Source organism: Lepidothrix coronata, unplaced genomic scaffold (genome assembly GCF_001604755.1).
Source record: "Lepidothrix coronata isolate B3197 unplaced genomic scaffold, Lepidothrix_coronata-1.0 Scaffold11, whole genome shotgun sequence".
Taxonomy (NCBI): domain Eukaryota; kingdom Metazoa; phylum Chordata; class Aves; order Passeriformes; family Pipridae; genus Lepidothrix; species Lepidothrix coronata.
In genome coordinates, this window is record NW_016690191.1 from 4,772,412 (window position 1) to 4,799,613 (window position 27,202).

The 27,202-nt window shown below is 49.3% G+C and overlaps 2 protein-coding genes across 6 annotated transcripts; one reads left to right on the forward strand and one right to left on the reverse strand.

Annotated features, from left to right (window-relative positions):
* Window positions 1–25: 25 nt before the first annotated feature.
* MRPS11 (mitochondrial ribosomal protein S11) lies at window positions 26–3,708 on the forward strand. The gene is made up of 6 exons (XM_017805118.1): window positions 26–96; window positions 236–349; window positions 586–675; window positions 1,416–1,545; window positions 2,846–2,911; window positions 3,338–3,708. The coding sequence occupies exons 1-6, from the start codon at window positions 44–46 to the stop codon at window positions 3,443–3,445; spliced, it is 561 nt and encodes a 186-aa protein (XP_017660607.1). The 5' UTR covers window positions 26–43; the 3' UTR covers window positions 3,446–3,708.
* An 8,327-nt stretch (window positions 3,709–12,035) lies between these two features.
* Window positions 12,036–26,293, reverse strand: DET1 (de-etiolated homolog 1 (Arabidopsis)). 5 transcript variants are annotated; one of them, XM_017805115.1, is made up of 5 exons: window positions 26,270–26,293; window positions 24,525–25,656; window positions 21,287–21,477; window positions 19,457–19,648; window positions 12,857–15,735 (listed from the first exon to the last, which is right to left on the reverse strand). In XM_017805115.1, exons 2-5 carry the CDS (start codon window positions 25,605–25,607, stop codon window positions 15,546–15,548), a joined length of 1,656 nt encoding a protein of 551 aa, XP_017660604.1. In that variant the 5' UTR covers window positions 25,608–25,656; window positions 26,270–26,293; the 3' UTR covers window positions 12,857–15,545. The 5 variants fall into 5 exon arrangements, with proteins under 5 accessions (XP_017660605.1, XP_017660604.1, XP_017660603.1 ...); XM_017805114.1 differs by lacking the exon at window positions 26,270–26,293 and adding an exon at window positions 26,003–26,215; XM_017805113.1 differs by lacking the exon at window positions 26,270–26,293 and adding an exon at window positions 25,877–26,215.
* Window positions 26,294–27,202: the final 909 nt, after the last annotated feature.

Sequence of the window (27,202 nt, forward strand, 5' to 3'; positions counted from 1 at the left end):
GGCCGCCGCTGCCGGGGCGCGGGTCGCGGTCGCAGTCGCCGCCATGAGCGCGGCCGTGGCGGCGGCCGGGCAGAGGGTGCTCGGGGCGGGCTGGGGGTGAGCGGAGCCGGCGGGACGGGCTGTGGGGAGCGCGGGCACACCGAGGAGGGTCTCTGGGGGTTTCCCGCTATCGCTACACGCGGTCCCCACACCTCCCCAGCGCAGGTGCTTCACCGGCCGTTCTCTCCCCCCTCAGGGCCCGCGCCATCGCCGCCCTGTGCCGCGGGCTCCGCACCGGCCCCCCGAGGCTGCAGGACATCGCGGGGGCGGCTGCCAAGGAGACGGAGAAGCAGAGCGCGACCGAGCAGAGGTGAGAGCCGAGGCCAGGCCGCGCCGGGAGGGCGCTGCCATCTGCCGCTCGCTGCGAGGTTTTATCGCCTCCAGTGGGTTTGCAGCCGAGGGAGGGGAGGGAGCGGCTTGACTCAATCAGAAACGCAGCTTGTGTCTTTCGGAGACTTGGTCCCTTATTTCTTTATTTCCCCATGCGAAGTAAAACTTTGTAATGTTTAAAGAGCGAGGCCTGATAACTCTTGTTTTGCTCCTCAGCCCTTTAATCCTGCAGAGGAGCTCCATGAGATGGGATGGAAAGGTTTATGAAGAGATCCCAATAGCGCACATCAAAGCGACGTACAACAAGTAAGAAAATAAACTCCTCCATTCCTGCTCTCACGCACAGTAAAAGTTCAGGACGTACCCGTGCTTTGGCCTGTCATGATTTTGATCTAAAGGTGCAAAGGAAAAAAAGTGGTGTTCATGACAGAGAAGATGATACAGATTCAAACCTCAGTGCTGTTCAGGAGGCATAACTGTCCTTAGAATGTCTTTAAAGCTATAAGATTAGTTTTATACATTTTGACTACATTCCGATATGAATAATCAGATGCTGACAGCTTTAACAGCAGGTTACTTCCAGCCTTCTGGTCTAGCACTGCCACTGTGCAGCTGTTGAAAGAACTGCCATATTTTCCATGAGAGACGATTGTATTTCATCAGTGATCCTTACTATGGTACTTTACTGTTGTTTCTAAAGGTTTTCAAAGTTCTAGAAATGTTTTGTGAATTTTTTTAATAAGCAGAAGAGGTAAAATCCAATGAGAGGTGGGTCTGAAAGGGCTGAGTAGGATCTGAGGTGTACCTGGATAAAGTTTCTGCCACCTCGCTCAGGGTCTGTAGGGTGGCCAGAAGGTCACTGCTGGGAGGGCTCTGCAGCAGGTTTGAGTGAGTGGGATGCCTTGAAAGGGAATGCTGAGCTAGGGTGGCTTGGAGAAGGGAGGGAGGAGTCCTGCAGTTAGCTGTGACAGTAAGGTGAGCGAGAAGAAATGAGCATAAAGCCTTGTTCCACCTTGCTTACTCCCTTTGCCCCTCTCTCTCTGCAGCACCCATGTCCAGGTGGTCAGCTTTGACAGCCGGCCGCTCGCCCACACGTCCTGTGGCACAGAAGGCTTCCAGAATGCCAAGAAGGGAACGGCCATTGCGGCACAAACCGCAGCCATGGCAGCAGCTGTGGTGAGTCCACACCGATGATTCCCACCTCCCAGTACCTGGGCACATGCCTGGCTCACAGGCAGCATTCCAGAGCTGTTCCATGCTGTCAGTGTCCCAAGCTTCATCTGCACACAGACAAAGTGTGTTTGAAGCAGCTGTTAGAAATGCCCTGAGGGTGAGCTGAGCTGTGCACAGCTCCTTTTTTCCTAAGTGAACATCTCTCAGTCATTTTGGGAATGTAGCCCCTGAATCAGCGGCAGTTCAATTTTTGCACCATGGGGGGACTGAGAAGTGGCTGTAGTTACTGGCTGGATGTTTCATATTTGGTCTCTGCCACAGGAGAACTGAGCTGCTGCCAGCAGTTCCACTCAGAGAAGGTGATGTCCTTGCACATGTAGTTTCCAGCCACATATGGTTTATTATAACTTTCTAACAACCACATGGGTGTCTAGGTAGAGGAGATGAGACTGGCTATGTCACAGTCCTCAGTACAGCAGAACGAGGCCAGGTTAAACTGAAAATCCTCATCCTACATTAGGTGGAATTCACTCCAGCCTTTCATGTCAGAGGTGTTTGGTGCCATTGCTGGCCAACAGCTTATTGTGATTGACTCAGAGGAGTATAAGAACATCTTCACTATTAATCTGTGATCATTGGAGCCTCTTACTAGCTGTGTAGCTGTGCTTGGGCAGATTTATTCTGTCACTGTTGAAGTTGTTAGTATGTTAATTGCACCAGAACACAGCGAGACAGAGAGCCAGAGGAGCTCCCTCCACGTGGTGGCAGCAGGGCTGTGCTGTACAGCACTTCTTCATTTCCAATTTGCAAGCCCCTAGAATTTTTGCACTGGAGGTGTGGACTCCTGCACAGCAAATCTAAAGCTTGCCTGCACTTCTCATTTACCCTCCAGAAGGAATCTACTTGTCACAGGGAAAAAGTCACCGCATTAGGGAAGGGAAAACAGCTTTCAGTTAGTCCTTGTTAGTCCCTTGCCACTTCAGTCACATATCCATGGATATGTCCTTTTTTGCCTTGGCTTTAGATCACAGATAGTTTGATTTTAAAGCTTTCTCTGTCTGCAGAGCTGACAGTCTAGCACAGAAGTCCTCCTGAACTTGCCATGGCTATATCCAAGCCTCCTTTGCTCCTAGATTCTCTGCAACAATCCCCATATATGTTTTCTGTATCCATTACTGAGTAGTCTTTATTTTTACTTAAATACTATTATGATAATGGGTCAGAAGGGAACGACAGACTCCAGGGGATCCAGGCCAGCAGCAGTTCTCTCAAAGAGAACACTAACCAGTTGTTCTTTTCACAGAAAGCACGTGGGAAGGGTGTATTGCACGTGCGAGTCGTGGTGAAAGGACTGGGACCGGGACGCAAAGTAGGTGTCGGAGTTTCTTTGTCATATTTTATTTTCTCAGGCATCATGCATGTTTTCTAAATTCAGGCTAGTCTCAGTTAACATCACTGAATGAGATGTAAAGGATTCATCATTCAAGTTCCTTGAAATGAATTATTAGAATATTTAGAGTTGTAGGACTTCAGAGGTAGCATAAAAGCTGTATTTGGGACTTCTTACAGTTCAAGGAGGAAAACTGATGGTAACACTGCAAAAAGAACTGAAGCAGATAGGTTTAAACTGGGTTTTCTGATACAAGTAACTTATTTTGAAAATAATTACAAAGTGAGAACCACTGGAACAAGTTGATTTGGATGGGGGACCAAACTGTTTTGCCCAGAGCTTTTTCCCTTCTGTGCTGTTCGGTGTGTTGGTAACAGTGTGTCATCTACTGTCTTGTTGTTACAGGCTGCCATCAAGGGTTTGACAATGGGAGGTTTGGAGGTGATCTCCATCACCGACAACACCCCGGTTCCCCACAACGGCTGCCGCCCTCGGAAAGCCAGGAGAATGTGAGGGGGCATTGGAAGAGACACACAGCTTTCAACATCAGTCCATGCAACAGGGACTGGGTTGAATGTTGCTCCTGTGACAGACTCTGGAAAGCCTCCCTCCCTGGAAATACTTGCTGAGGGAAGCTTGAAGAGGAGAGACCATCCTGGGCCTTAAAAGCCCAGGTGATAGAAGCTGGTGGTGAAAGCAGGCATACATGTGCTCCCTTAGTGGGAAGCCTCTTGTCTACAAAGTTTGTTGATTAAAATGTTGGTTTTTGACAGCCATTCCTGCTGTGTTCCCAGGAGTATTTTGAATTATTATTGCCTCTTAACTGCTCTCTTCCTCTTACCACTGTATGTGGCTCTTGCCTAGCCCTCTGTGCCATTAGTGCCCTTGTTAGAAGGGGAGCCTGAGGTCTCAATTTCCTTGTAGTAAACAAATGCATGGGGTCACATCATCTTCCTTCCCTCTCTCAGTGCACATATTGGGAGACAAGGCATGGGGTAACTCTTTCCTTCCCCCTGGCTCGCATAGCTCATTGTGCTGTGTGAGAGGCAGCTCTCCCTGTTCACAGAGCACTGGATCCATTACTGGCAAAGATCTGTTGCAGTGCTTTGTTTTGCCCAGGCTGTACTGGCCTGCCACTGCTTTTGGCAAAGCAAAGCACCATTCCATCTAAAGGGGCTGGAATCTTGCCAGGTTTGGTGCTTAGAGGCTCTTTGGCCCTGCCTTGTGCACCACCAGGTGGATTTTCCAGGGTCCTGGTGAAAGCAAGCAGGGGTTAGTAGACCTGAGGAACAGTGAAATGCTGCCAAGGAGATTTAAAACACTTAAGTCTTGAACTGTACTCTGTGTAACCGCAAGCAGCAGGAGCTTGTCGTCGGTCTGTGATGTATTATTGCTGTCCCAGGTCCACCCAGAATTTCTGCCAAGGGAATATGTCTAGAGCATTAACCAGGGAAGGTAACAGCAGTAACTGATTACAGGATTGATTTCCTGGATGGCAGAGGCCCACTGCCTAGCAAAGGGCACCTCCTTCAAAAACCCTGCTGCCAGAGAAGCCCTGGGGCCATACAGCATGCACTGGGCAGGTATTTCACCTGTAAACAGGGTATATTTTGGAGCAGCCAGCAGTTCTATTGCAAACCCAGAATCTTCCTTTCTATTATTTCTCTTTCTGTCGTTCCTCTGTAGTTTCTTAAATTGCATAATTAACCATTTTTCTTCTTCTTTAGAGAAAGGGTGCCATGGCAACAAGGCAGTGAACCTCCTTCATGGGGCTGAATGGCATTCGGCAGGTTTTGAAAGAAATCACTCTGCTTAGAAGAGCCCGTTGAGTTGCATTTGACAGAAGAGAAGAAAACAAGATTCAGATGAGTCCCCTACCTTAGTCCAGCTGTCTGAATTTGAATGGAGGGTAGGTGATCTTAAAGGGAAGTTCCTTGAGCTGTCACAGATTTGACAGCAAGGAAGAGAAGCTCTTCCATAGATGTTTTGACACACTAGAAGAGCTTCCCCCTTGCTCCAGAAATACAGCTGAGCTTCTAGTGACTTCATATTCCTGTTTATAAGGAGAAGATGGCAGGTCAGCTATAAACTGTGAAGATTAACTCTGTGAATGCAGGCAGCTGGCTGGGGAGGGCACGTGTGATGTGCTTACAGCAAGGCTGGGCTGGTGTCTGTGCCGAGCACAGCGACCAGCCCGGAGTAAGGAGGAGCACCAGGCTCTGCCGGCAGGTTTATCAGCAATGTACTGTCTTAACACACTGAGAAAACCGAAATCTACCGTTCTCTACCACAGGCTGCTCCAGTTGCATCAATGCAGGAGTGCCCACGTCACCTAAAGATGATAGAACAAATTGAAAAATAAGATTGTGAAGAGACCTGCAGTCCTTCTGAAATTCAGGGAAGAGTATGTGGGTGACTCAACAGTCATAAAGCAATGAGAATAAATCTTGCCTTGCCCAGACTTAGAATCAAAGGCTGTGCCCTTTGTAAAGGCCACTCCTTAACACTCTTGGGTTTTGGGTATTTGTGAAGAGTTTAGGAAGTCTGTCCCTGCATCACCACTGCTTATACAGAGGGAAGCTTTATGTCCCTCTCTGCCCTGCCTACTTCTGGTAGCTACCCCTACTTCTTCCTCCAGCTGACATTCCTGTAGCACCCTCTGAGCTGGACAGAAGAGGCTGAGTCTCTTCTGCATGGTTCAATGGCTGGATCTGTACAGTACCCTGCAATATTTGTCCTCCAGAGCCCCAGCTCCCTGTACTCTTCCTGAGCTCCCTGGCACAGTGCTTGAGTCGAGTTGTGCAGCTTCTTATTGAAGTCACATTTTTCATCCACCACCTCTCCTGCCCTGATGGAGCACCCCCTTAATGCTCCATGCTTAACCCCATGCTTAATGCTCAGTCCGAGCTGTTTATCCTGCAGCACATCCCAGGGCTCTGGGGCACTCAGTGAGGCACGAGAGCACAAAGCAAGGGCTTGGACACTCCTTCCTGCACACATTGTACAGTGAAAGAAGCCTTAAAACTCTCTATTGTGGCTCCTCTTGCAGGGAATTAATAGACACCAATAGTGCTTAATGATTTCCTTACCCTTCAGATGAAACTATTAATTAAGGGCCCGGTTTTAGTCAGCCACTGGTGTTTACCAGTTCTAATTGCTTTTCTTGGCGCCTGGGTGGAAAACAGCGTTTTCTACTGGCTCACGTTCCTCCTGAGCAGTAATTACTTTACTTGTCAGTAGCTTGGCCACAGCATTAGCACCCTCATTAGGTTCATATCCTCTCCCTTTGGGCTTCCCTATTGCTTTTGGACATTCTTCTCTCCATTTCCTCCTAACCTCTGATTCCCTATGCTCAAAGATGACTTTTTCTGTGAAACAAGCTCCGAAACTGCTACTGGTTGCAAAGCTTCATCCTAAATTCAACCCTGGCCTTTTCTGGGGGCTTGTCTTCCGTTTTAAAATAGCACATGGACCTCTCTCCATTGTATCCCTATAAATCCCTGTGTAAAATGCAGAATAGTCTCCTGACTTACAGATAAAATGCTGCCTGAGGTCTGTTTTACCCCTTACTGAGTGCACACCACCTTGGGGAGTTAGTTTAACTCAGTTACCCTTCCCTTGGACAGGGATGGCACCTGGTGGCTTGGAAAAATAGCCCCCAGGCTTCTCCTGAATAGTGTATTATTCTGCAAAGAGGAATTATTTCCCTGACCCCAGCAACAACGACTTTCTACCCGGAGCTGCAGTTTTATCTGCTGATTTGGTGATTTACTATTTCTTCTGTGAGCATCTCAGTGACAAGACTCAGGCAGCCAATTTCGATCCCTTTGTGAGATTCAATTAAACCATTAAGTGATGTCAGTGTCCTTTAACAGCTGACTGTACACACAAGCAAATAGAAGGGGGAGAAGGGAACAGACCCTGCAGTGCTAATAAACTGTAGCAGCAGGGGTGGCTTAAAGCAGCCCAGCTGCAGCTGTTAGGGACATCTGTGCAGGTTTTGCTGGCTTTCCCTCTGGTGTGGGAATACCTGGCTCGAGAAGTGCACAAAGCAGGTCGCTGAGTAGGTGTTTATAACCCTAAAGCACCCCCAGGGGGCCTTGGAGAAGTAACAGTTCAAATCAGGTGGTGTTTTTGCACTCAGATTTCAGCAGATAATCACGGTGCTGCTTTTGTGCCTGGGTCCGTGCCCAGCCCTTCTTTCCCTCCAGCCTCGGCCTATGACCCCTCAGACCAAAAAGAGATCAAGGACCCTCAGATCGTTTTTATGCTTTCCCAATGCTCTCCTCTCCCCTCAAGAGGCATTAATGGGTACTCAACCACGGTAGGAACTGCTCAAAGGTTTTACTAATGAACAGCCTAAGAGCATCCAAATCCGCAAGCTGATGATGAAGCTGAGCTGCAGGGTCCTCTTGGGGAGATGCAGAGGGGAGCCAAGCCTCAATGCTATTCCCTTTTTTTGAAACCACTCACCCCTCCACTGAGCTTTCCAAGCTTCCCCTGCAGTAGTGCCACTTGACAGTGGCACTCATTCCTCCAGAGTCCATAACTCTCTTCCTATGCCCACATCTACTGAGAGTGCACCTGGACCCAAACCCCTTGGCAGCTATGGAGCCCTAACAGCGACTGCTCGTGATAGCTGCTCCTGGCAGCAGCTTCAGCACTTGTTTTTCAAAAAAAAGGAGGTAGAAGGGAGAAAGGGTTGGATACAAGGGGCTGAATGCTAAGCGAGAATGCAGGCAATGAAAAGGTGGGTTGGGAAAAGAAATGGAAGGAAAAATGCATGAAGAGAAAATACAATATAAAAAAGCCCCAAAGACCAAAAAAACCCACCCATTTCTTTAGCCTAAAATCTCACAGGTTGTGGTCCAAGAGTTAGCACAGGTCAGGAGAAGGATGCAAGGAAGGGCTCTCCAGAATCTGGCTAGATGCGCTCCCCTTTGCTGTTCTCCCACATCAGAAGCACAGAGTGGCTTTGCTCAGGAGTCTTCCCTGCCACCACAACCAGCTCTTTGGGGCTTGCCATTCACCACTCTAAGGAGCTGTATTTAGAAACTTCCAAAGCCTCTCCCTGCAGCAACAACAGTCCTCAAAACCTTCCTTCCCTTGCAAGGGCTCTGAAATCCCTCCTCTGTGCCTTTCCACTTAACGATTCATTTTGCAAAGCCAAACTCTAACCCGGAGCAGCTGGGATTGATGTCCACCATCCCTCCCAGCCATATCATTAAAGACTCCAGCTTTTGGCCCTTTCTCTCTCCCCCTGCTCCTCTGCACAGGAACAGGCCAGGCTCCCCATCGCACACAGAGCTCCAGGTAACAAATAAAACTTGGGGCTATGAGCAGGAGAATGACATGTATTCGTCCTGCAGCCCCTTCTGCAGGTCCCAAGGTGAGACGAAATAGGACTCCTGTCTCTTCATGCAGCAGCCTGCAGGCGAACAACTTGTTCTCCTATTTGTCAGCAGTGGCTCTCACACAGCCCCTTGGCAAGGCCTGGATGCTGCCTTTCATTTTGTACCTGCCAAATCCATAGAAATACCAATTTTCTGAGCTGCCAGGGTCAAACTGACAAAGGAATGCAAACTACTTTAGACCTTCCAGCCCACTGGACTTCTCTGTGATGCCAACGGCTGGGAAGCAACCTGCTCCAGCACTGGGAGATGCTCTGAAACAATCTGTCCTTGGACATGGTTGCAAAATCAGCCCTGTTTACCAAAACCCCTCCAAGAGGAGCAGTGCTGCTGGCTGGGGAGATCCCCTTCCTGGTGATCGTGCAGCCAAGAGTGGTCACACAGTCACCAAAGGGCCAGTATAAAACTGGGACAAACTCTACTGGGCTTCAAGCAGCTGCATGGCAGAGCTGCTCTCCCCAGCCCTTATCAGAGCCAGCGGGTCAGCACCGACATTGCCTTCAAATCTGAGCCTTCTCTGGGGAAGAAGCCGATGGGGGATTTAAAGGGTAGGAGGCAGGATGAGGAGAGATTAACTCAGACTTTGCTGCCCAAAGCCAGACAGGCTGCACTGCACAATCACGCTGTCGAGATGACATTTGTCTGTCCTATGTTACAGGAGACCCTGTTTGGCTGCCAATTGCTCCCTCTCCCTTACAAAGAGGGATTTTACAAGCATTAAGGACTCACCGGTCAGGGCTGAACCAGTGACCTACCTACACTGCTGCAGGTATCAGGACAGATAATCTGGACCTTACCCTGACCTCAGGACCAGCCCCAAAAAAATAGGGCAGCAGCAATGAAAACTATCCTTCACGGTCACAGGTGCAAGAGCACACGCTAGCTCTGCAACAGGGGCGATGTTTTGGGAGGGGAGTCCCACACGCTGGGACGGTGCCAATGCCGCAGTATCCTGCAGGATGTGGGTTCAGCCCAGCAGCATGGGCCAGGGCTCCCCGCTGGTAGTAACAGGGATGCTGGTGCCCCTCACCTCCATCAACTCACCATTTGAACCGTCTTCCCCCCCGTCGGTTGCTGGGCACAGCAAGGCCGTTTCCATGCGGATGGCTGTTTCTCCCCGTTGCCGTGGTGACGGCACTGGGCGCCAGCAGGTCGGAGGCGGGAGAGCGAGGATCGTATCTCCCCGGCGCTCACCAAGGGCAGTGGGTACATCTAATCCGGCATTGCTCCATTTTATGCCTTTGAGGAGCACCGAGAAGCTATCAAATGACCAGCACAGCAGCGGCGAGCAGGCACTCCGAGGGATGCAGTGCTGCCCACTGCTCTTAACAACACCCTAAAATCACATCGAACATCGGCCAAGACTGCCCTGGCAGGGCTTTCCTGCCACCTGCCTGGCTCTCACCCCTCCAAGCCTCTCAAGCAGCTAGTCCCACCACAACCCTCAGCACCAGCACCCCCAGGCTGTCCTCTGGCAGGGCTCAGGCACAGGGATGGATGTCAGCACTGCCAGTGCATCCTCACCAGCCCTATCCAAGATGACCAGAAGCTGCTGCCCAGTTCATCAGGCACTAGAATGAAGACAGTGTGCTGAGCCACACAATTTACTGTCATACCCCTCTGTCTGCCTGCCTGATGCTGTTGCAACACACCTGGATAGAGGAAGGACACTGGCAGAGGGGAGGATGAACATGTGCAAGAGCAGCTTTCAGAGGGGAATGTGCACTGCCAAAAACAGGGGCTCAGGGAGTCCTCTGGGCAAAGCCAGGGCTGCTCTGGCCCATGCTTAGTGTGTTGCAAAGCTGCTGGGGAGAAAGAAAGAGAAGGGCAGCCACGGAGAGTAGAAGTAAAGTGTTCCTGGCTTTAAAAAGCCTGAACTCAAACTAGTTCTGTCATCCACAGAAAATAAACTCCTCCAAAGGCTCCAGTTCATACCTGGACAAAGTAGAATGTAGAAAATGCTGGGGACTTTGTAGTGTTATCCATGACTTTCCGATGTCGCACTTTTTTGTTGCACTTTTTCTTCCCCAACGGCCAAATGTTGTGCTGCTCCTCTTCTAGAAAATCACCCCTGGCAGGCAGCTCTTCCTGTGGTCTGTCTACCTCTGGCCAGCCAAGGGCCCTGGACACCAAGCCATCTCCCTGCCACGTTCCTCTAAAACTGCCCTCAAATTTGCAGGTGCACTTGGCAGCAATCACCCCACTAGCAAACTGCAACAGCTAGAAGGTGCCCTAGGAAAAGGTGCGACTTTCGGGAGAAAAGAAACAAGAGACACAGTAAAAAATTACCTCAGCACAAATGCAGCAAAGCCTTGTGCTTGTACAATGTCCCCCCCTCCTGATTAACCAAGAGAGGGCCCACATGTTACCCAGAAACTGCAGCACAGCCCTGAGCAGCTGGGACAAGGGGCACTGTGCCCCTTTCCAGTTCTTCTCACATGCAGGGCCACGGCAGTCGCTCATGAATTACCAATTTCCAGACTGCTGGTTTAAAACTGGTGCAGTATTTTTATGTCAAAACATCAGAAAAAAAAAAAAATGAAAAAAACCGTTCCATTCAGGGTTTTTTCCATATCTGTATTTTTCTGAGAACTCATTTCCTTACACAGTAAGTACAGCTCTTCCCAAAGAGAAACACAAGCAAATCAGACCTTGGCCAGCTCTAGCAGGGGCCAGGGTTGCCAGATGAGCAGCCAGCACCAGGCTGGGACTGCTACAGTGACTGACTGCATAGCTCAGCCTACGGCCCCCACAGCTCTGGAGCAAGTTAAAAAAAAAATAAATTAAAAGCAATTTCACCATTCTCTCCTTCTGAGGAGTATTTGGCCAGAAAAGCTCTTTGCAGCCATGTAAGGAGATAGGGAAGCACAGGGATTCAGCCACAACAATGACCTGCACTCTGGAACTTGGATAGCAAGGCAAAAGCAAACCCACAAAATCCTGTCCTGTTGCTTGTCCACAGGGCCAACAATTTGCTCTGCAGCATTCACCTATCTGATAAAGACTCACAGAAGGAAAAAAGCTGTCAGAGGGCCACGTGTTCCACTGCCATCCCTTTACCACCTCTCTGCCCACAGCCCTGAGAGACCCTGCAGGAAAAGCTGGCAGAAAAGCAGCAAGACAGAGAACATACACAAGAAAGACAAAGAGACTTCTTAAAGCATCAGAAATCTGATTCTTCTAGCTGGGTCAAAAGGATCAAGGGAAGAGCATAACAGATGCAGCACCTGAGCAAAAGGAACGTCCTGTCAGTACACACAGGGAGCTAAATCAGGGCCAGCCATGAGCACTGGAAGGTTAATTGAAAGGAGTCTTTAGTAGGGGCACACCATTAATGGATCCATAGGTTTGACTCTAGTGGGATTTCTGTGGCTTGCTGTCTAATGCCACTTATATAAGAAATAATGTAAGTGTCCTGCTTTTACTGCTTGCTTTTTTTTTAAAAGCAAAGGCAGCACAAGAAATAACAAAAGATGGGATTTTGCTGCCAGTCAAACATGGTTTCCAACTCAAGCATCTCCTTGTCACTTTAGTGCCTGTCTGAAAAGCCACGGGCTCAAGAGCTTTCTGGTGTGCTCAGGAAAGCATCCGAGAACTGCACATGGGAAAGTGGAGGAAAGGTTCAAAGGAAAATCACATCCATGCTTAGAGGGACTAACACAAACAGGGATGCTGCCAGGTTGTTACAGAGCAGCAGCGGATTACAAGGGGAACACAGACTGTGGGAAGGTCCCGATCGTGTGCTCTCGGCCACAACGTTCTGCAGAGGCAGGGAGCAGCACATGGAAAATCCCAGTGCCTTTGCCCAACCCAAAAGCAGTGGACAGGCAACAGCTCCTCTGGCAAACAAGGTGTGCTCAGCTTTGTACTGGTTTTGGCTGGGGGACTTACACATGATGGAGCCCTGCTTTCCTGGAGATGGCTGAACACCCACCTGCCCAAGGGGAGTGGGAATTAATTCCATGTTTTGCTTTGTCTGCACGTGGCTTTTAACCACCCATTAACCTGTCTTTATCTCAACCCACGAATTTTCTCTTTTACTGTTCCAATTCTCTCCCCAGTCCTGCTGGTGAGGGATTGAGCGAGTGGCTGTGTGGGGCTGAGTTTCCAGCCGGGGTTAAACCACAAGCTTTCATCTCTTGATCGTGGATCATCAGCAGAAAATGACCAAAAGGTTGGACAAATACTATAAATGGAATAAAGGAAGAGTCTCTGAATACAAGTTGGGATAGTAATAATATACAAAGGGGAAAACACAACTGAAGGCCAAGAATTCCTCTCCCAGCATTAGTTCATGTAGACAAGAATTTGAAAAATCTGCAGGAACTACAGAAAAGCTTCAGGTGGGAACATTCTTGAGCACACTTGTACTCCAAATTCCAGGAAGAGGCAGCAAACTCCCATGTAATATGCCTGCATAGTCCAAGACACACCTCTGCCACCTCTTCTTAGGAAAGGAATTCCCATTTGCAGCATCCCTGTTTTTGGAAGACAAAGACAATAAATCATAGTCTTCAAGCAAATTCTGTTTATTCCATTTTTGTCTTGTGTTGCTAACAAATCTTTACCCTAACCTAAGAAAAATATCAGGTAGAAAATATCTCCCCTTTCCTCCCACCCTCCCCACCACACACACACACACACACACTTTTTGTTTCTTAAACAAAAGAATCAAAATTTCAAGCATGAGAGACTTTTCTTTCCATACAATTCTGTAATAAAATTAACTCTGTTGTAGATATAAAATGCAGCAGCCAAGACCAGAGGATCTGCTACACTACTCCAAGGCAATTAGTACCCAGAATGATCAGTTTGTCTGCAAACATAATAAGAAAATACTTAGCACTTATCCAGCACTTTTTATCCATGAATTTCAAAGTGTTTTACAAAAGCTGAAAATATGTTTTTGGCCTCATTTACAGAGAAGAAAACACCAGCTGGAACAGGAAGAGTTTTGCCCCCAGCCACAGAACAATTTAATAGCAGAGCTAAGAACAGATCTCTGGTCTCTGAGCCCAAAGTCCAACAATTTGTGCCACACACTCTGCTTCACACAGGGCAGCCTGAATTTAGCAAAAGCCCCGACTATAGAAATGCTGTAGTTTATATTTTTTGCCACTGAAAAAAAAGTCTAAATGGAGCTATTTTAGTAAGGACAGACCTCCTGAGGCTGTGACACCAAGAAGTAAACCCAGTCTCAGATGGAGCTGCTGAAAGCTTTGGAAAAGAAAAAAAAAAAAAGTCTCATACCAAAGTGTGAACAGCTGTGAGATGGTGCAGAAGGAGGTAAATCCATGATCTACAGTGTGCAAACGATTCTCCACTTGGAGCTTTAATTGAATGTTTGAAGAAGAGATCACAGGATAAAAATCAAAAACCTTGACAAATAGTGTTATTAGATGGAGAGGAACCTGCAGCTAAAGCACACACGGCCTGACACCTGTTAGCAGTGTTCTGACCCACCATCACTCCTGACAGACCTGAGACACCAACAGTGCAAACAACAGGTAAAGAGTGCTGAAATGGAATGTCTTCCCTAGAAATATGTTTAGCAAGCCCAGGAGAGCAGAGAAGTACCATGAGGCAGAGAGTAAACGCTGATTCAAGGACCCCAGGGAACCCTCGATTTCGAGGTCCACCATTCATGCCATAAGCAGGTACCAACACCCACAGTTCTCCTGTTCATTACCAGCAAAATGAATGCATGACTCCAACACTCCTCTTCACAGGCATGTGGGCACAACACATCATCCACAGCTCATTTTGGTCCAAACAAGATACCCACAGGGTCCTTTAAAGGGTTTCCTGTGTATTAGCACCAATTTTCTAATGCCTCCCCTGTACCTCCCATAGGAATGGGACAACAACAGGCTCCAGCTTCCGACAGAGCACCTCGTGATGTTGAGATGGTTGTGCTGCCTGGCAGCACACAGCCCGTGTGCAAAAACCCCCAAATGCTAGCCTACAACCAAAAACTCCATTTTTAAGAGAGAAGGGCAGGCCAGCATCCTCACCAGTCCATGGTGGCAGGTAATTACACCCAGGAGCTTAATTTATCAGCAGCATAAAAACTGCCGTGGTCCAGCCAGCCCCGACACAGCAGGCAGCTGTGCTCTGAAGCCTGGGAACAGCAACTCGGTTCTCACAGAGAACAGTGTATCAAACAGGGAGAGGTAAGCAACCTAAGTCAACAAGCTCATCTAACTGCAAACCTGCAGCAGTGAACATTAATTCAGGTCTCCTCCCTCCTTCCTGGGCAAACCCAAATGCTACTAATTTTCCATGCTCATACTCCAACACACCTGGGGGTGCCAGCAGCTGGGTCTCCTCTCCCCCCAGCAGCAGAACTGCAGATGACCATGAAGATTCACCCCATGCTGCAGAAAAGTCCTTCTAACGTGACCAAGGAGCTACTGTTGCTCCCCTACACCCTTCCCAGCCACCCATCTTCCTTCTGCAGCCACCTCCTTGTGCATTAGAGACACAACCAGCTGCCCTGGCTTGCTGGTATTAACACACCACCTTGCATTTAGGAGCTTTTACAGATACTAAGGCACAAAGATTGAGAGACTTGCATAAGAGTCAGGAACACACCTCATGTCTCTCAGTTGTAGTGATTTCTCACACCTTTTTTCCTGACCTCTTGCATATCAAAATCATATGAGTAGAATGTGTGGATTGACAGCAGGATCTCGTTGCCCTAGCAATACTGAAGATACAAACAGGAGTAGCTGTATCCAAGCCTTCCCCAGGGCTCCCATCCATTCCCCCTATGACAGGCTGTTTGTCCAACAAGGTAAGAGAGCACCAGTGCAGAAGGGAGCGCTCCACAGGTGCAACGGAAAGCCCTGTCTCTGCCACCCCAAGTCTTACAGCAGGATAGAAAATGGACATGCCTCTGGCAAACCAGGAAAGGAAACCTCAGCTACACTTTGTTCATCCACAGGGATAGGGAAGGACAGCAGCGCTTAATGCAGTGGGACCCCCACAGTACAATCAGGATCAGGAGAAACATCCGCACCCTCAACTGGAGCAGATCAGCTTTCCTCAGCTGAGTGCCCCGTGAGATGCCACTGGCAGGAGCTCCCTGGTCAGGTTTCTCGACACGAGCGACGGTTTGGTTTCCCAGAAGGTGTGAGTGTCTGGCTTTGGAGCATCTGCGGCAGAGGCCCGGACCCAAGGAGAGCAGCTGGTGAGGCCCACTACGTGCAGCTGTGCCTCATGTGGAAGTTCACCACGTACTCGGCGTTGGTGCGCTGCACCGAGATGGCGAAGGGCTCAAAGGGGTGGAAGGTGAACGCGACCAGGCGCCGCACGGTGTGATTGATGGGCCGCCCCAGGAGTCCCGCCTGGATCTCAAACTTCAGGAGGCCAGAATCACGAGCGTAAAATCTGAAAGGAAGAGAAAGTCAATTATGGCTGTTCCCGACTATTGACTTTGCCATCTGGGCTCTTCACACACAGAGTGCCTTGTTCCATCTCTGGTACTCCCTCAGGGGCAGGAGGTCCTCAGCTGGGTGTCAGGCTCTTGGCTATGCAGAAAAGTCCCTCCTGGGGCAGTTGTTTTCTACTGTCTAGAAAAGCTTCACTTCATTTTAGTATTAGAAGTGAAAGAACTCTGCCTGTTATTTTGGTGGACAAAGCTGATTTCACAAGGGGGAGTAAGTTTGGTTCAGACCCCACCTGTGCTGGCTCTCCATCCTCTCTTAATGCAAGCTGCTCCCCTTGATCCCTAAGGTAGATTTATCGTATAGAACTGAGCTTACTTCTCTTAGCAATGGCCTTCACTGAGACTGTAAGGCTACCCCTTCCCCCTCCTGGTGCTGCCAGGGAAGGCTTTACGCTGCTGTTCTTGTGCCTTGCTACCTCCCTGTTCAGCTGAAGAAACTTGATCCAATCCTGCTCAAGGGTGCCAAGTTGTACTGTACAGCTCAAGCAAGGCTTTGCAGTTCCTTTTAGATTTCCATCAAAAAAGCATTAATGAGATAGGCTGGGCAGGAAGAACCTGGTGGATTGGATTCCACAATCAAAGCAAGGGCAGAGGTCAAAGTAAACCTAACATCCTTCTGCCGTCACACACCTTCCTATGGGTCAAGCTCATGTGTGTCTCCAGACAGTTGAGTTCTGGAACACAGCTCCAACACACAGCAAATACTGCCAAGGGGACAAGGCAAATAGTGCTGAAGAGAGGGGCGTCTGGGGAAGCTCTTTGCTTCTTGAACCTTCTCTGCACACAGTGTGTAACTGACATAAGCCCAGGTAACACCACTTTCCTCTGCTGCTGTAGGAACATGGGATTCTCTGTGACGGTCCCACACTCCCCAAGATTTTGAAGGAGGTTTCTGGATGTGGTACCTTCACAAATTAGCTGGACTCTTAACTTAAATCCTCACCCTGAAGTTGTCTCAGTTCAGTAGACTATTTTCATTAGAGCTCTTCCAATCTTGAGCACAGAATTGCCATTTTGCCCCACAGCTGCTTCCTTTTCCACCAACACTTAGTATATGTGGGTATTTTGCATTTTCCTCTGGTTTTAACTCAAAGAATGCTTTTAATCTTGGAGCACATCTGCCCCCCGCCAGCAACACAATGCGCTCAGCTCTCAGTCTGGAAGAATGGCTGATGACAGATACGCTGTTTCAGGAGCAGACATACTCCACATTTTAACAACACAGCCTATTGAGAACCTCATGTTCTTCCTGGAGGGCCACTCTCGTCTCCCTTCCTCTGAATCAAACTGCCAGCCAGCCCTGCCTGAAAATTGCACACAAGAACCCAGCAAGAGAATCACAATCTTGGTATTTGGCTTTTCAAAAAGCCCTTTCCCTCCTACACAAGGCTGGGTATGCAGAGGGTCATTCTTTAAATAAATCACAGTCCCCCATCTGTTCCTCTCTCTCCCAATTCACAACAATTTACTACTCAAGATGAAGCTCCCTGTAATCTAAAAGATGTGCTCAGTTTGGTATTTTTAAATGTATTTTTAAAAGTGCTCTGCAATCAGAGGCCATTTCCATGGGCTCTCACTCTGGGGATAAATTAGGCACTGCAATATAAAATTGTATGTCAACAGAAACAGCAAGACCAGCCTTTTCAAACTGTAGGAAAATGGAAGATTTATCTGCAGACCAATTCTTCTGTTAAATGGCTCCTTATTAGCCATCTAGATGGATTTTAGAGACCCCCTGCTATAGGTAGAGTGTGTTAGAGCCTCTTCCTCACAAGTGCCATCATTTCACCCACTGAATATCTCTTCAAGCCTCCTGAAAAGAGACTGGAAGGCGGTGGTGGTGGGGAACCTAAAGTCCTTCCAACCTGAGAGCAAACAACCACTGGTCTCTCAAGTAGGCAGAGTTGAGAGCTGAACCTTCCGGGATGCAGAAAGGCACTAAGGGTTAAAAGGACACAGTGCACAGAAGTGCTGAATGGATGCGAAAAGGTCTGGAGGCCTTCCTAGCTCACACATTGTGCCAAGAAACTGCACACAGATTATAACACCCTTAACTGCTGAAGGGTTTTCCATTCCAGACAATTACAGGACTTACATTACAAATCCCGCGGTCCTTCATTTCCAAGCCCTCTACCCACAACAGGCAGCTGGCATTATTTTATTAATCCCTTTGTTTTGCATGTGAGAACCACAGCAGCACTATTTGAGCTATTGAATGGTTAAGGTTAGCGCCTCATCTTCTGCTTGCTTTCCAAAAACCAGGAGCCCCACTGCTCCGAGGCTCTATTCAAGTCCTAATTGACTCTGCACAGCTTTGAGCTTTAAAAGCTCTGGCTCTGAAATGCCGGTTTGCTCAGGGGAGGGAGGGAAGGTGGCACTTGGCTTTGTTTACTACAAAGACTCCACCGCAGCAAATGACTGCGGTTCTGCTCCCTTTTGTCCGCAGGAGCCGGGCGCAGGTTGGCGCTGGCAGACAACTGCCACCCTGCAAGTTTTCCCAACGTCAAGCATGACAAGGGGGAAAAGGGCAGGCTTTCTCTGCAGATAGCACGGAAGCTGGAGATCAAACCAAATCATACAGGCAGAAAAATCAATTAAATATACATAATTTGGGAATTGAGAGCGCAGGAATAATCAGAAGTTCCCTGCCACCTGAGTCAGGGCCAGGGGAGATATGAAAACACTTTTTGAGAATGAATTGATGAAAACAAAGTTGGGAAGCTGGCCAGAATGATCTCCCTAGGCTGCCTGAGCCCCAAACATGTGTGCTGTCACTAAACAAAGCACTCAGGCACTGAAGGCTCTCTTTGTTTTCAGAGCATAGGTTTGCTTCTGCAGTACTGAGAGTGGAAAGACTATTCTGTCTGGAGAACTCAGCCTCTTTGAGCCTTTCCGGCCAGAGATGTTGGATTTTTAACCACTATTGCTTGCAGCCATGGCTGCAGCCAACAAAAAGAAATAAACAGTCCTGATGTTTCTGCAAGAAGCATTGCAAACCTCCTTATTCCCAAGCTCAGACTGCCAACATCAAAGACTCAGACAGGAGAGGCACTGAATGGCCCTCGGACCTGGCTAAAGCTCCTACTACAGACAGAAATTTCCTACAGTGCACAGAGAGAAGGGGTGTATGTGGAGAAGTGCAGCTCTCAGGGTGAGAACTGTAAACAAGGGAAGTCTGAAAACAGCTAAATCAATACCACAAGCATTCTGAGTAACACCTAACTCAGCCACTATTTTATTCACAGGACAAACCAGATAATCCTTGCCAGCTAAACCCACGTGCTCAAAAAGGATCCTTCCAGCATAGGAAAGCAGGCATCCAGAACTGTATCACTCTGCAGCCCAAACACAACAACAGCACTGCAAGAAGAGGAGGATGAACAAGACCATTCATATGGAAAAGGTCAGGCTTCACTACTCAAACCTTCCCCAGTGCAGCACAGTGAGAAACCTGAAGAAGCCTCCCATACACACGAGTTACTGCAAAGGAGAGACACCAAGCTTTGTGGAACTGCTGAAATAAACCCTCTGGTGAAAGGATTTCCTAAACAAAAGGCCTTGATCTACTCCCTCTTCTTCACATGTGATGCCATGTGGCAGAGGCGATTTAGGATGACTCTCGCCCTGCTCCCCTCACATTCAGCTTCTTGGCCTGTCCCATACCTTATGGGGTGATCACCACAGGTCTTGGGCCGCTCCATGACTGACACCCACTTGTCATCGTAGCTGAACAGGGAGAGGTCGAGGTAGGGGCTGCCACTGTAGGACTGGGCGCTGATCGGGAGCTGCCCCAGCAGCCGCCGCACGGCCTCCGTGTGCCCTCCGTACTTGGCGTTCACGATCGTGTCCTTGAACCTGCAGCAAACCCAGAGACACCCTTTGTTCACAAAGGCCACAGGTGAACAGCACAGCTTAAACAAACTAAGGAGGGAAACAATTAGCGAAAGAAAACAGCAGCAAAGAACCAAACCAGCTCACTTCCAAAGATGTATCACAGTGATTCAAGCATCAGCCAGTTCTGGTGACCTTTTTATCCTCCCTCCTCATTACTGTTTCTGCCCTCAAAGTCCAAACTGACAGAAGAAGAAGACTGTGCCTAGCCAGGTCTGGCCCCAGCTGCTCTGCAGTACAGGAAATGAACAGGATCAGAAACAGGGAGAGATGGATTAGCAGCTTATCAGTCAGTCCAAGTTTCACCATGAAGCTGGGAAACAGTATAAGCAAAAGCCAGAGGGTTTCACAGTAACGGTTGAGCTATTAATGTTGACTTGAGAATCCCCTTCTCTCCAGCCACTGTGTTTTAAGGGAGAAACCTTAGATGAGGAAGAACCTTGACAAGAAGCACAAAGCTCTTCAGAAACTACAGTGAGCTGAAAGTTCTTCCTGGGGGAGACATTAACACAGGCTGGATTTCTCTTTCCAAACAAAATTTTAAGTTTTCCATGTGCGAGAACAGTCAGATCAGCTGCAGGGATGTCAGACATCAAGGAGGGTAAAACACTTCCATTTAACCAGAAATGCTCAGCCAAAAGCCAGCTCACTCTAGATTAGTCTCAATGATACTTTGCTGTGGAAGTTACAACGCTCCTGCTACATGCCCTTATAGCCAAGAGAATGAAAAGATTTGCCTCTCTGCTTTAACACAAAGCAGGAGTTGTTCTTCAAGAGTCTCTGGTGAGTCCTCTCATTCTCTCTTCCATTAAGCATTACGGATTTCCTGACAGGCAGCTCTAGAAAGTTACAGACATAGTCAACTTCGTCACATTTCTGTGACATCAACCTAAAATCAACAGAAGCTTAATGCCCATAAGTGAATGCCAAGTACTTTGGATGATGTGAAACAAGTCACTGAAAGAACAAAAACACCCTGAGTCACATAAAAATATATTCCAAAAGAAATAACGCACTCTGCCTCATTAAAATCATGTTTGACTGTTAAAGCACATTCTAGAAAGCCAGGTTATTTTGGTATTTTGCTCAGCTTTCACAATAGGTCTAAGCAGATGAGTTTCCTTTCTCCTAGCACTCTTTGATGAGAACCACAAGCTTGTCACTGATGTTGAGGAAAATGCTACAGAACAGAGTTTGATACACACTAAATTCAGAGAACATCACTTGGCAAAATACGTCCAACTAGATGACGCCAGCATCTTGACAAATCATATCTTCAGGGACCAAGGCTACTGGGCAGTAACACTTTAATAACCTCCAGAAGAGTTATTACTCAAGGAAAGATGGGAACATCTTTCCCCCAAAATTCCTCTTCCTTCTTCTAAGCCCCAGATTCCCACTGCTTTGTGGCAATCCTGTTGCAAGGCAGATGCTGTGGAATATAAAACCAAATGCATGAGGCTGCAAGGTGAACCATGTATGAGCCTGCCCCTTACATCACCCTGCAAAGGGGACAAAGTTATTTGTTATTTGATACTGGCCTTCAGCGGACGGGGGTGAGCGTGTGTCTATACGGTATAAAGCATGCTCCAAATGGCTCACCGGCGCTGGATCTGCCTGGCAAAGTTGTTGCTGGAAGCTGAGCAGGGGAACTGGACAGCCTCACTGTGCAGGGTGGCATTCCTGAAGAGGTCACAGAAGTTCTCAAACAGCTCCAGCAGCTCGTCGGACGTGTTCTCGAACACGGCGATAACCTCCGTGGTCACCATGTTGTACACGACGAAGAACGAGGGCTGGGGAGAGAGGCAGAGGCAGTGGTTACCCAGGAGAGCACGGAGGGGAAGGTCTCCCTTCCTTCTCCCCACATCACACCACGGACCCTATCCAAATTTCTCCACAGCGCAGGAGAATCCCACGTCCTTATGCTAATCCATATTCTCCTATTCAACATGTACCAAATTATCCACTTCTTAACTGTGATTAAGAAAACTTAATGGGCTCCCCATTTTTTAACTCCAACTGATGCAACAGTTCTGTTTTCTCTTCCTCTCTGTCCCCTCCACCAAATCCAAAACACTTTCTCAAGTGCCAAATTTAATTTTCATTCCTGCTGACAAAATGATTTTAGATCCAGTGCTAGCTGGCCATAAATTATTTTTTCTTCTCCATAGAGACATTATATCCTTCCCCTTCTTAATATTTGCATCACAGAGAGATGAGCCTTTTTAGTGTACTGTGCGCTATATCACTGCCCACAAAAAGTTGTCCCCTCCAGGTACCCTGCCAGCATAGAAATGAAAATCTGAAAGACATTAATGACTTCTTTTTAGTGCTGACATTCTTGTGCAAGAAGGTCCTTGTATTACACTGTGGATTTGGCAATGGCAATGCTTCCTGACACGAAGTTGGGAAAAAGGTGACATTGTGTCAGCGCAGCTACATCAAAGGGAGATGACATTCCCATTCCATTGGGAAAGGGCAGATTTAATTCTTGGTCATTAAAAGTAGCTTTCATTAGACACATTGGCACCCCAAATAAGAACCTGCCCCCGCTTCAGAGGTAACAAATTCCCGTGGTGTATGCACGTGCCTGATTAATCTTCTGTCAAGAGGTAACTTCTAAATGCTTCACCTCCTGCTCCCAAAAACAATGCTCAGGGATGACGGCAGGCACTCTGCCCACCCCACCCACCCCCAAATATCACAAGGTTTGTTTGTTTTACAGCCCCAAAATAAACTGTGATAATACAATCCAGCCCCCACATGTCAAAATGAAGCGTGCTAGATGAGGTTACTCACTAGACTGCTGCCTAAGGAAAGGGAAGCCCTTCTGAAATAAAGGGTTGGAGCAGAGAGAAAATAAGGAGACAGCAGAAGGAAACACTATTTAAATCACTGGAGACTGTAGGGAGTACCCTCCTACCTTAAATAAAAAAGTTCCTTGGCCAGGTTAACATACAGACACATCTACAGGATGTCCCTGAGCAGAGAAACTACCTTCCCTGCTTTTTAGCAGCACCTGTAACACCAGCAAAACATCATCACAGCATGAGAGGCAGCAGCTGAGTGTCACAGAAATCACGCAGCAAAGCTGTCAAGTCTATCAACAGAAGCCTGGAATAGCAACAACAACCCCCAAGCTACATATGCACAGCACATCTCAAAGGATTCAGTGCAGACCCAGACAAAAAACACGCAACCCACAAGTATAAACAGTGACTCCTCAACCTTCTTGGCAGAGAAGCCAGAGAGTAGAGAGGAGCCTGAAATTGGATGAAACTTTATGTTCCTTGTCTGATAGATGAAAGAAAAATCAAAGCTGTAGGTATTTTGAGAGCCAAGTTTTCTTCAGGAAGCCCTAACACAACGCCTACGCTCAGGAAGGTCTGCGGAGTCTGCTCCACATCTGGTATTATATCCTGAAGAACTGAGAAATGAGACGCTTTTCCTTCAGCATAAAAGCCAGCACCTGAGGCTACCAACCACAGCCTGCATCTTAAAGTAACCCCCGGGTGAAGAGAGTTGAGAGCTCCCTGCAGCAAACCAGGCACAAAAGCCCCAGTAACCACAGTGGAGCACTGAGCTGAGCCTGCCACAAATATCTACATCAGGGTCAGGAGCTCATTCCAGACACCAGCAACGAGCAGAACGCTGCAGGCCACTTCCACAGAGCTTTAATGTCTCTGAGGCAGATGTTCAGTTTTACACCAATGAGCAAAGTGGACTAGATTAAGCCTTTTCTATTTCCTACCAAAGCAACTTCACCAAACAAACACCAAAGAAGAGAAAAATAAAACAAATGAGTCATCTTCCAGGAAGAATCAGACTAAGGCAACAAGCTAAGAGCTACTGTCTATTTCTTCTATGATCTAAGTCCTGGTGGAAGAGAAGAGTATGAGAGGAAAACAAACATCTGGGGAACAATCAGACCTACATGCTGTACTGGAGATTTATTACAAATTCTTGCTAAATACTTTCAACAGAATAAAAACCAAGCTTGTTAAAGGAATAAAAACTGGCTTAAAAAAAAAAAATCTGTTTCACAGAGCTCCAAATGTGGCCACCACTTAAACAGCAGTGAAAAGAGATGATCAACCTGCAGGGTGGTGAAACGTCTGGAGAGACACAGCACTGACTGAGCTACATTTGCTGTAATTCCACTTCTTTAGTACTAAACTGAAAGAAGAAGCAATTGGCACATTAGCCAGATCTAAGAGCTGCTACTCCAATTTGGAGAGATCATAAATACTGTCTCTCACTGAAGCTTGAAAGAGTAAGTATGCAGGCAGAACAGAAAAGGTAATTCTACTGGGGAAAAAATGAAGACTATTATATCTGAAAAATGTGCTTGAAGATACATGAGAAAAGGGAGAGACTACCTCTACACTTTAAGTGGACTTTATGAAATATCAGCTAAAAATAAATTCAGCTGGGTATCTGGAAGAGAAAGAGGGTTCTACAGCATCTATGAGTATGGGGAACAAACCCTGGAGAAAGGGAACTCACTAAGCATGTCAGATCTTTTCTCTCTCATTTTTCAGCTGAGAAGGAAGAGATGAAATTGTGCAAACAAAAGACACAAAAGTTATTTAATATTAGAGGCATCAAATGTTCTCGTAAGAACAAAATCCTGGGGATCCTAAACAACATTCACAGGCTCAGCTAAGAAACAAGCATTGTACTGCTTGAGCACTTGCCCCAAAGCAATGAGCAGCCTGAGGACAGAGGCAGTACCTGAGCAACCTAGTCTAGTGGAAGGTTTCCCTGCCCATGGCAGGGGAGTTGGAATTAGATGATCTTTAAGGCCCCTCCCAACCCAAACCATTCTGTGATTCTATACCTGGGAAGGATCCGTCACCCGCAGCGTGACCACGTCCTCACTGGTGTATTTGATAAAGAGATGGTTCTCATCCAGGAGCTGCATCTTCCACATGCGGAGCTGCCTCAGCTGGTCAAAGTACTGGAAGAACCTTCTCTTTGCTATAGCACTTCCATCCTGCTCAGCCCTCCTCCACAGGTACACCAGCAGCCTGTGCTTCAGGGAGTTTATGAAGGGCTCTTTGTAGGGGTTGGCCATCCCTGTCTGTGAGTCCCGCTGCACCTCGGGATACACCGCAGACAGGGTCAGGAGATCATCCTCGTAGCAGAAGCGGCCGATTGTCCGCACGTCGATGAACGTCCCCTCGGGTGTCACCTGGAAGACGTGGATGGTCTGCTGCTGCACGGAGAGGATGGCCAGGATGTTCTTGTAGAGGTACAGCCCCTGGTTGTGGGACAGGATGACCTTGTCGCACTTGAAGGTGCGCGTGTCGCACAGCCGGCCCGTGTGGAGGTCGATGATGTGCAGGGAGTAATCCTCGAGCGGGGAGCGTGGGTTGGGGGTCACGGACTCACTGTTGCGATACACCTCGAAGAAGGGCGGGTGCGGCTCCTCGGGCAGGTAGGCGGCCGAGCCCACGATCACGTACCGGCAGTCGTCCGTGAACAGGCTGCACTCACGGTTCAGGTGCTCCCCGTTGGAGGCCACGTTGGTGATGTGCAGCAGCACAAAGAAGCGCTCGAAGAGCCGCCCACGGATGTTGACGGACCGCTGGTCGTTGCCATTGGCCAGGATCTCCCCTTCGTAGCCTTGCAGCAGGTCCTCAGCCGCCTGGCAGCCCTGGTACTCATAGATCTCCAGGGAGGTCTGGTCGGAGGAGAAGGCGATGAAGTAGCGGCCATCGGGGGAGAACTTGCGCAGGAAGCAGGGTGGCTTCTCCACATTGACCACAGTGAAGTTGGGGAAGACATTCTGGTGGAAGACACGGACCTGGTGCCAGTGGGTGCCAGCCTTGCCGGAGCTGATCCGGCGGCGCTCCAGGCGGTGGATGACGTTCTGGTTCTGGATGCGCCGGGGCCGGATTGTGGGGGCCTCATGGTCCATGGTCAGGGCTCTACCTCATCCTCTTCCTCTGGGGAACAGCACTCGAGCTCTGGGACCACACGGATTGGAATTCAGGGGACCTGCTCACATGGACCCACAGCACCCCAGGGGGGTGGCTAAAAGGGGCAGGCTGGACTTTGGGAGTGGGGAGATAACACAGGAGAGCACTGGGAGCAGGGGGAGAAACTGGGAGAGAGATCTCAGCGGGAGGCACCAGGAAATCAAGGGGAGCCCAGAGGTGCTCCCAGTGCACTGAGGGGTGTTGGTACCTGCAGGTCTGTCTGCTGAAAAGAGACACACAGCGGGGCACCGGGAGGGAGTCAGATAGAGGGGCAGGCACAGGTGGACACCAAGGGAATAGAGGGAGCCCAGGAAGCCAAGGATAATCCGCAGACCTCATAAATGGCAAGCACGAGAAACTGGGGGCGAGGGGGCACAGAAGGAGTCACGGCGATGCGCCCGGCCCGCCTGCCGAGGGGGGAGCGGGGAGCCCCGGTCCTCCGGGGCCGTGCAGGGACTGAGCTCCAGGGGAAGCCCGGGGGCTGCCGCGGGTCCGCCCGCTGAACGGCGCGAGGCTCCCAGCAGTTCTCCTGCTAGGCTGGGGGTTGAGGAGACACGGGGGACCCGGCTGAGGGCCCGGGGGAGGCCGCGGCCGCGCTCACCGCCGGGGCCGCGCCGGGTCCCCTTACGCCATGGCCGCCGCCATCTTTCCGCCACCGCACAGCGGCAGGAGGGCGGTGCGGCCACTTCCGCTTCCGGCCGCGGGACAGCGAGGGGGGGCGGCCGGGCCAGATCGGCTGCGCGCGGCTGAGAGCGCCCCCTGGTGGCGGGAGGAAGCGCTGCTCCGGGCACCCCCAGAATGCACAGCAACCATCCTGGAACCATCCTGCACCCACAGCACCCATCCTGGAACCATCCTGCACCCACAGCACCCATCCTGGAACCATCCTGCACCCATCCTGGACCCACCCTGGAACCACTCTGGACCCATCCTGGACCATCCTGCACCCCTTGCACTCATCTGCATCCCCTGCACCCACCCAGAACTCACTCAGCACCCATCCTGAACCACCCTGCAGTCATCCTGCACCCAACTGCAGTCATCCTGCACCCACAACACCCATCCTGGAACCACCTTGAACTCACCCAGCACCCATCCTGGATCCATCCTGGAACCACTCTGTATCCATCCTGCAGCCATCCAGCACCCATCCTGCAGCCTCTGCACCCCTCCAGCACCACCTGCCTCCACCCTGTACCCATTCTAGACACCCAACACCCATCCAGAATCTGCTTGACCCATCCTGTACCCCCTGCACCCACCCTACACCCATTCTACATCCACTCTGCACCCACCCTGGACTCATCCTTCACCTCGTGCACCCATACTGGACCCACCCTGTACCCACAGCACCCATCGTACAACCGACCAGCCCTTGCACCCTATCTCAGCACCCCCTGAACCCCTCTTGCACTCCAGCTACCTCATCCCAACACCCTCTGCATCCCCATCCAACCACTCCCAAGCCCCCTGCACCATCCTGCACCCCCATCCCCACACCCAAACACCCCTGGAACCCCTCCATGCCTGGAGC

Bases quoted from the DNA above. Each gene is read 5' to 3' on its own strand.
- MRPS11 (XM_017805118.1), top strand. From the start codon at position 44: ATGAGCGCGGCCGTGGCGGCGGCCGGGCAGAGGGTGCTCGGGGCGGGC. The intron at 350-585 runs GTGAGAGCCGAG...TTTGCTCCTCAG, and splicing joins CAGAGCGCGACCGAGCAGAG to CCCTTTAATCCTGCAGAGGA. The intron at 1,546-2,845 runs GTGAGTCCACAC...TTCTTTTCACAG, and splicing joins CAGCCATGGCAGCAGCTGTG to AAAGCACGTGGGAAGGGTGT.
- DET1 (XM_017805115.1), bottom strand. From the start codon at position 25,607: ATGGACCATGAGGCCCCCACAATCCGGCCCCGGCGCATCCAGAACCAG. The intron at 21,478-24,524 runs GTATAGAATCAC...CTCTCTCCCCAG, and splicing joins GGGTGACGGATCCTTCCCAG to CCCTCGTTCTTCGTCGTGTA. The intron at 15,736-19,456 runs GTATGGGACAGG...TCTTCCTTTCAG, and splicing joins TGTGGTGATCACCCCATAAG to ATTTTACGCTCGTGATTCTG.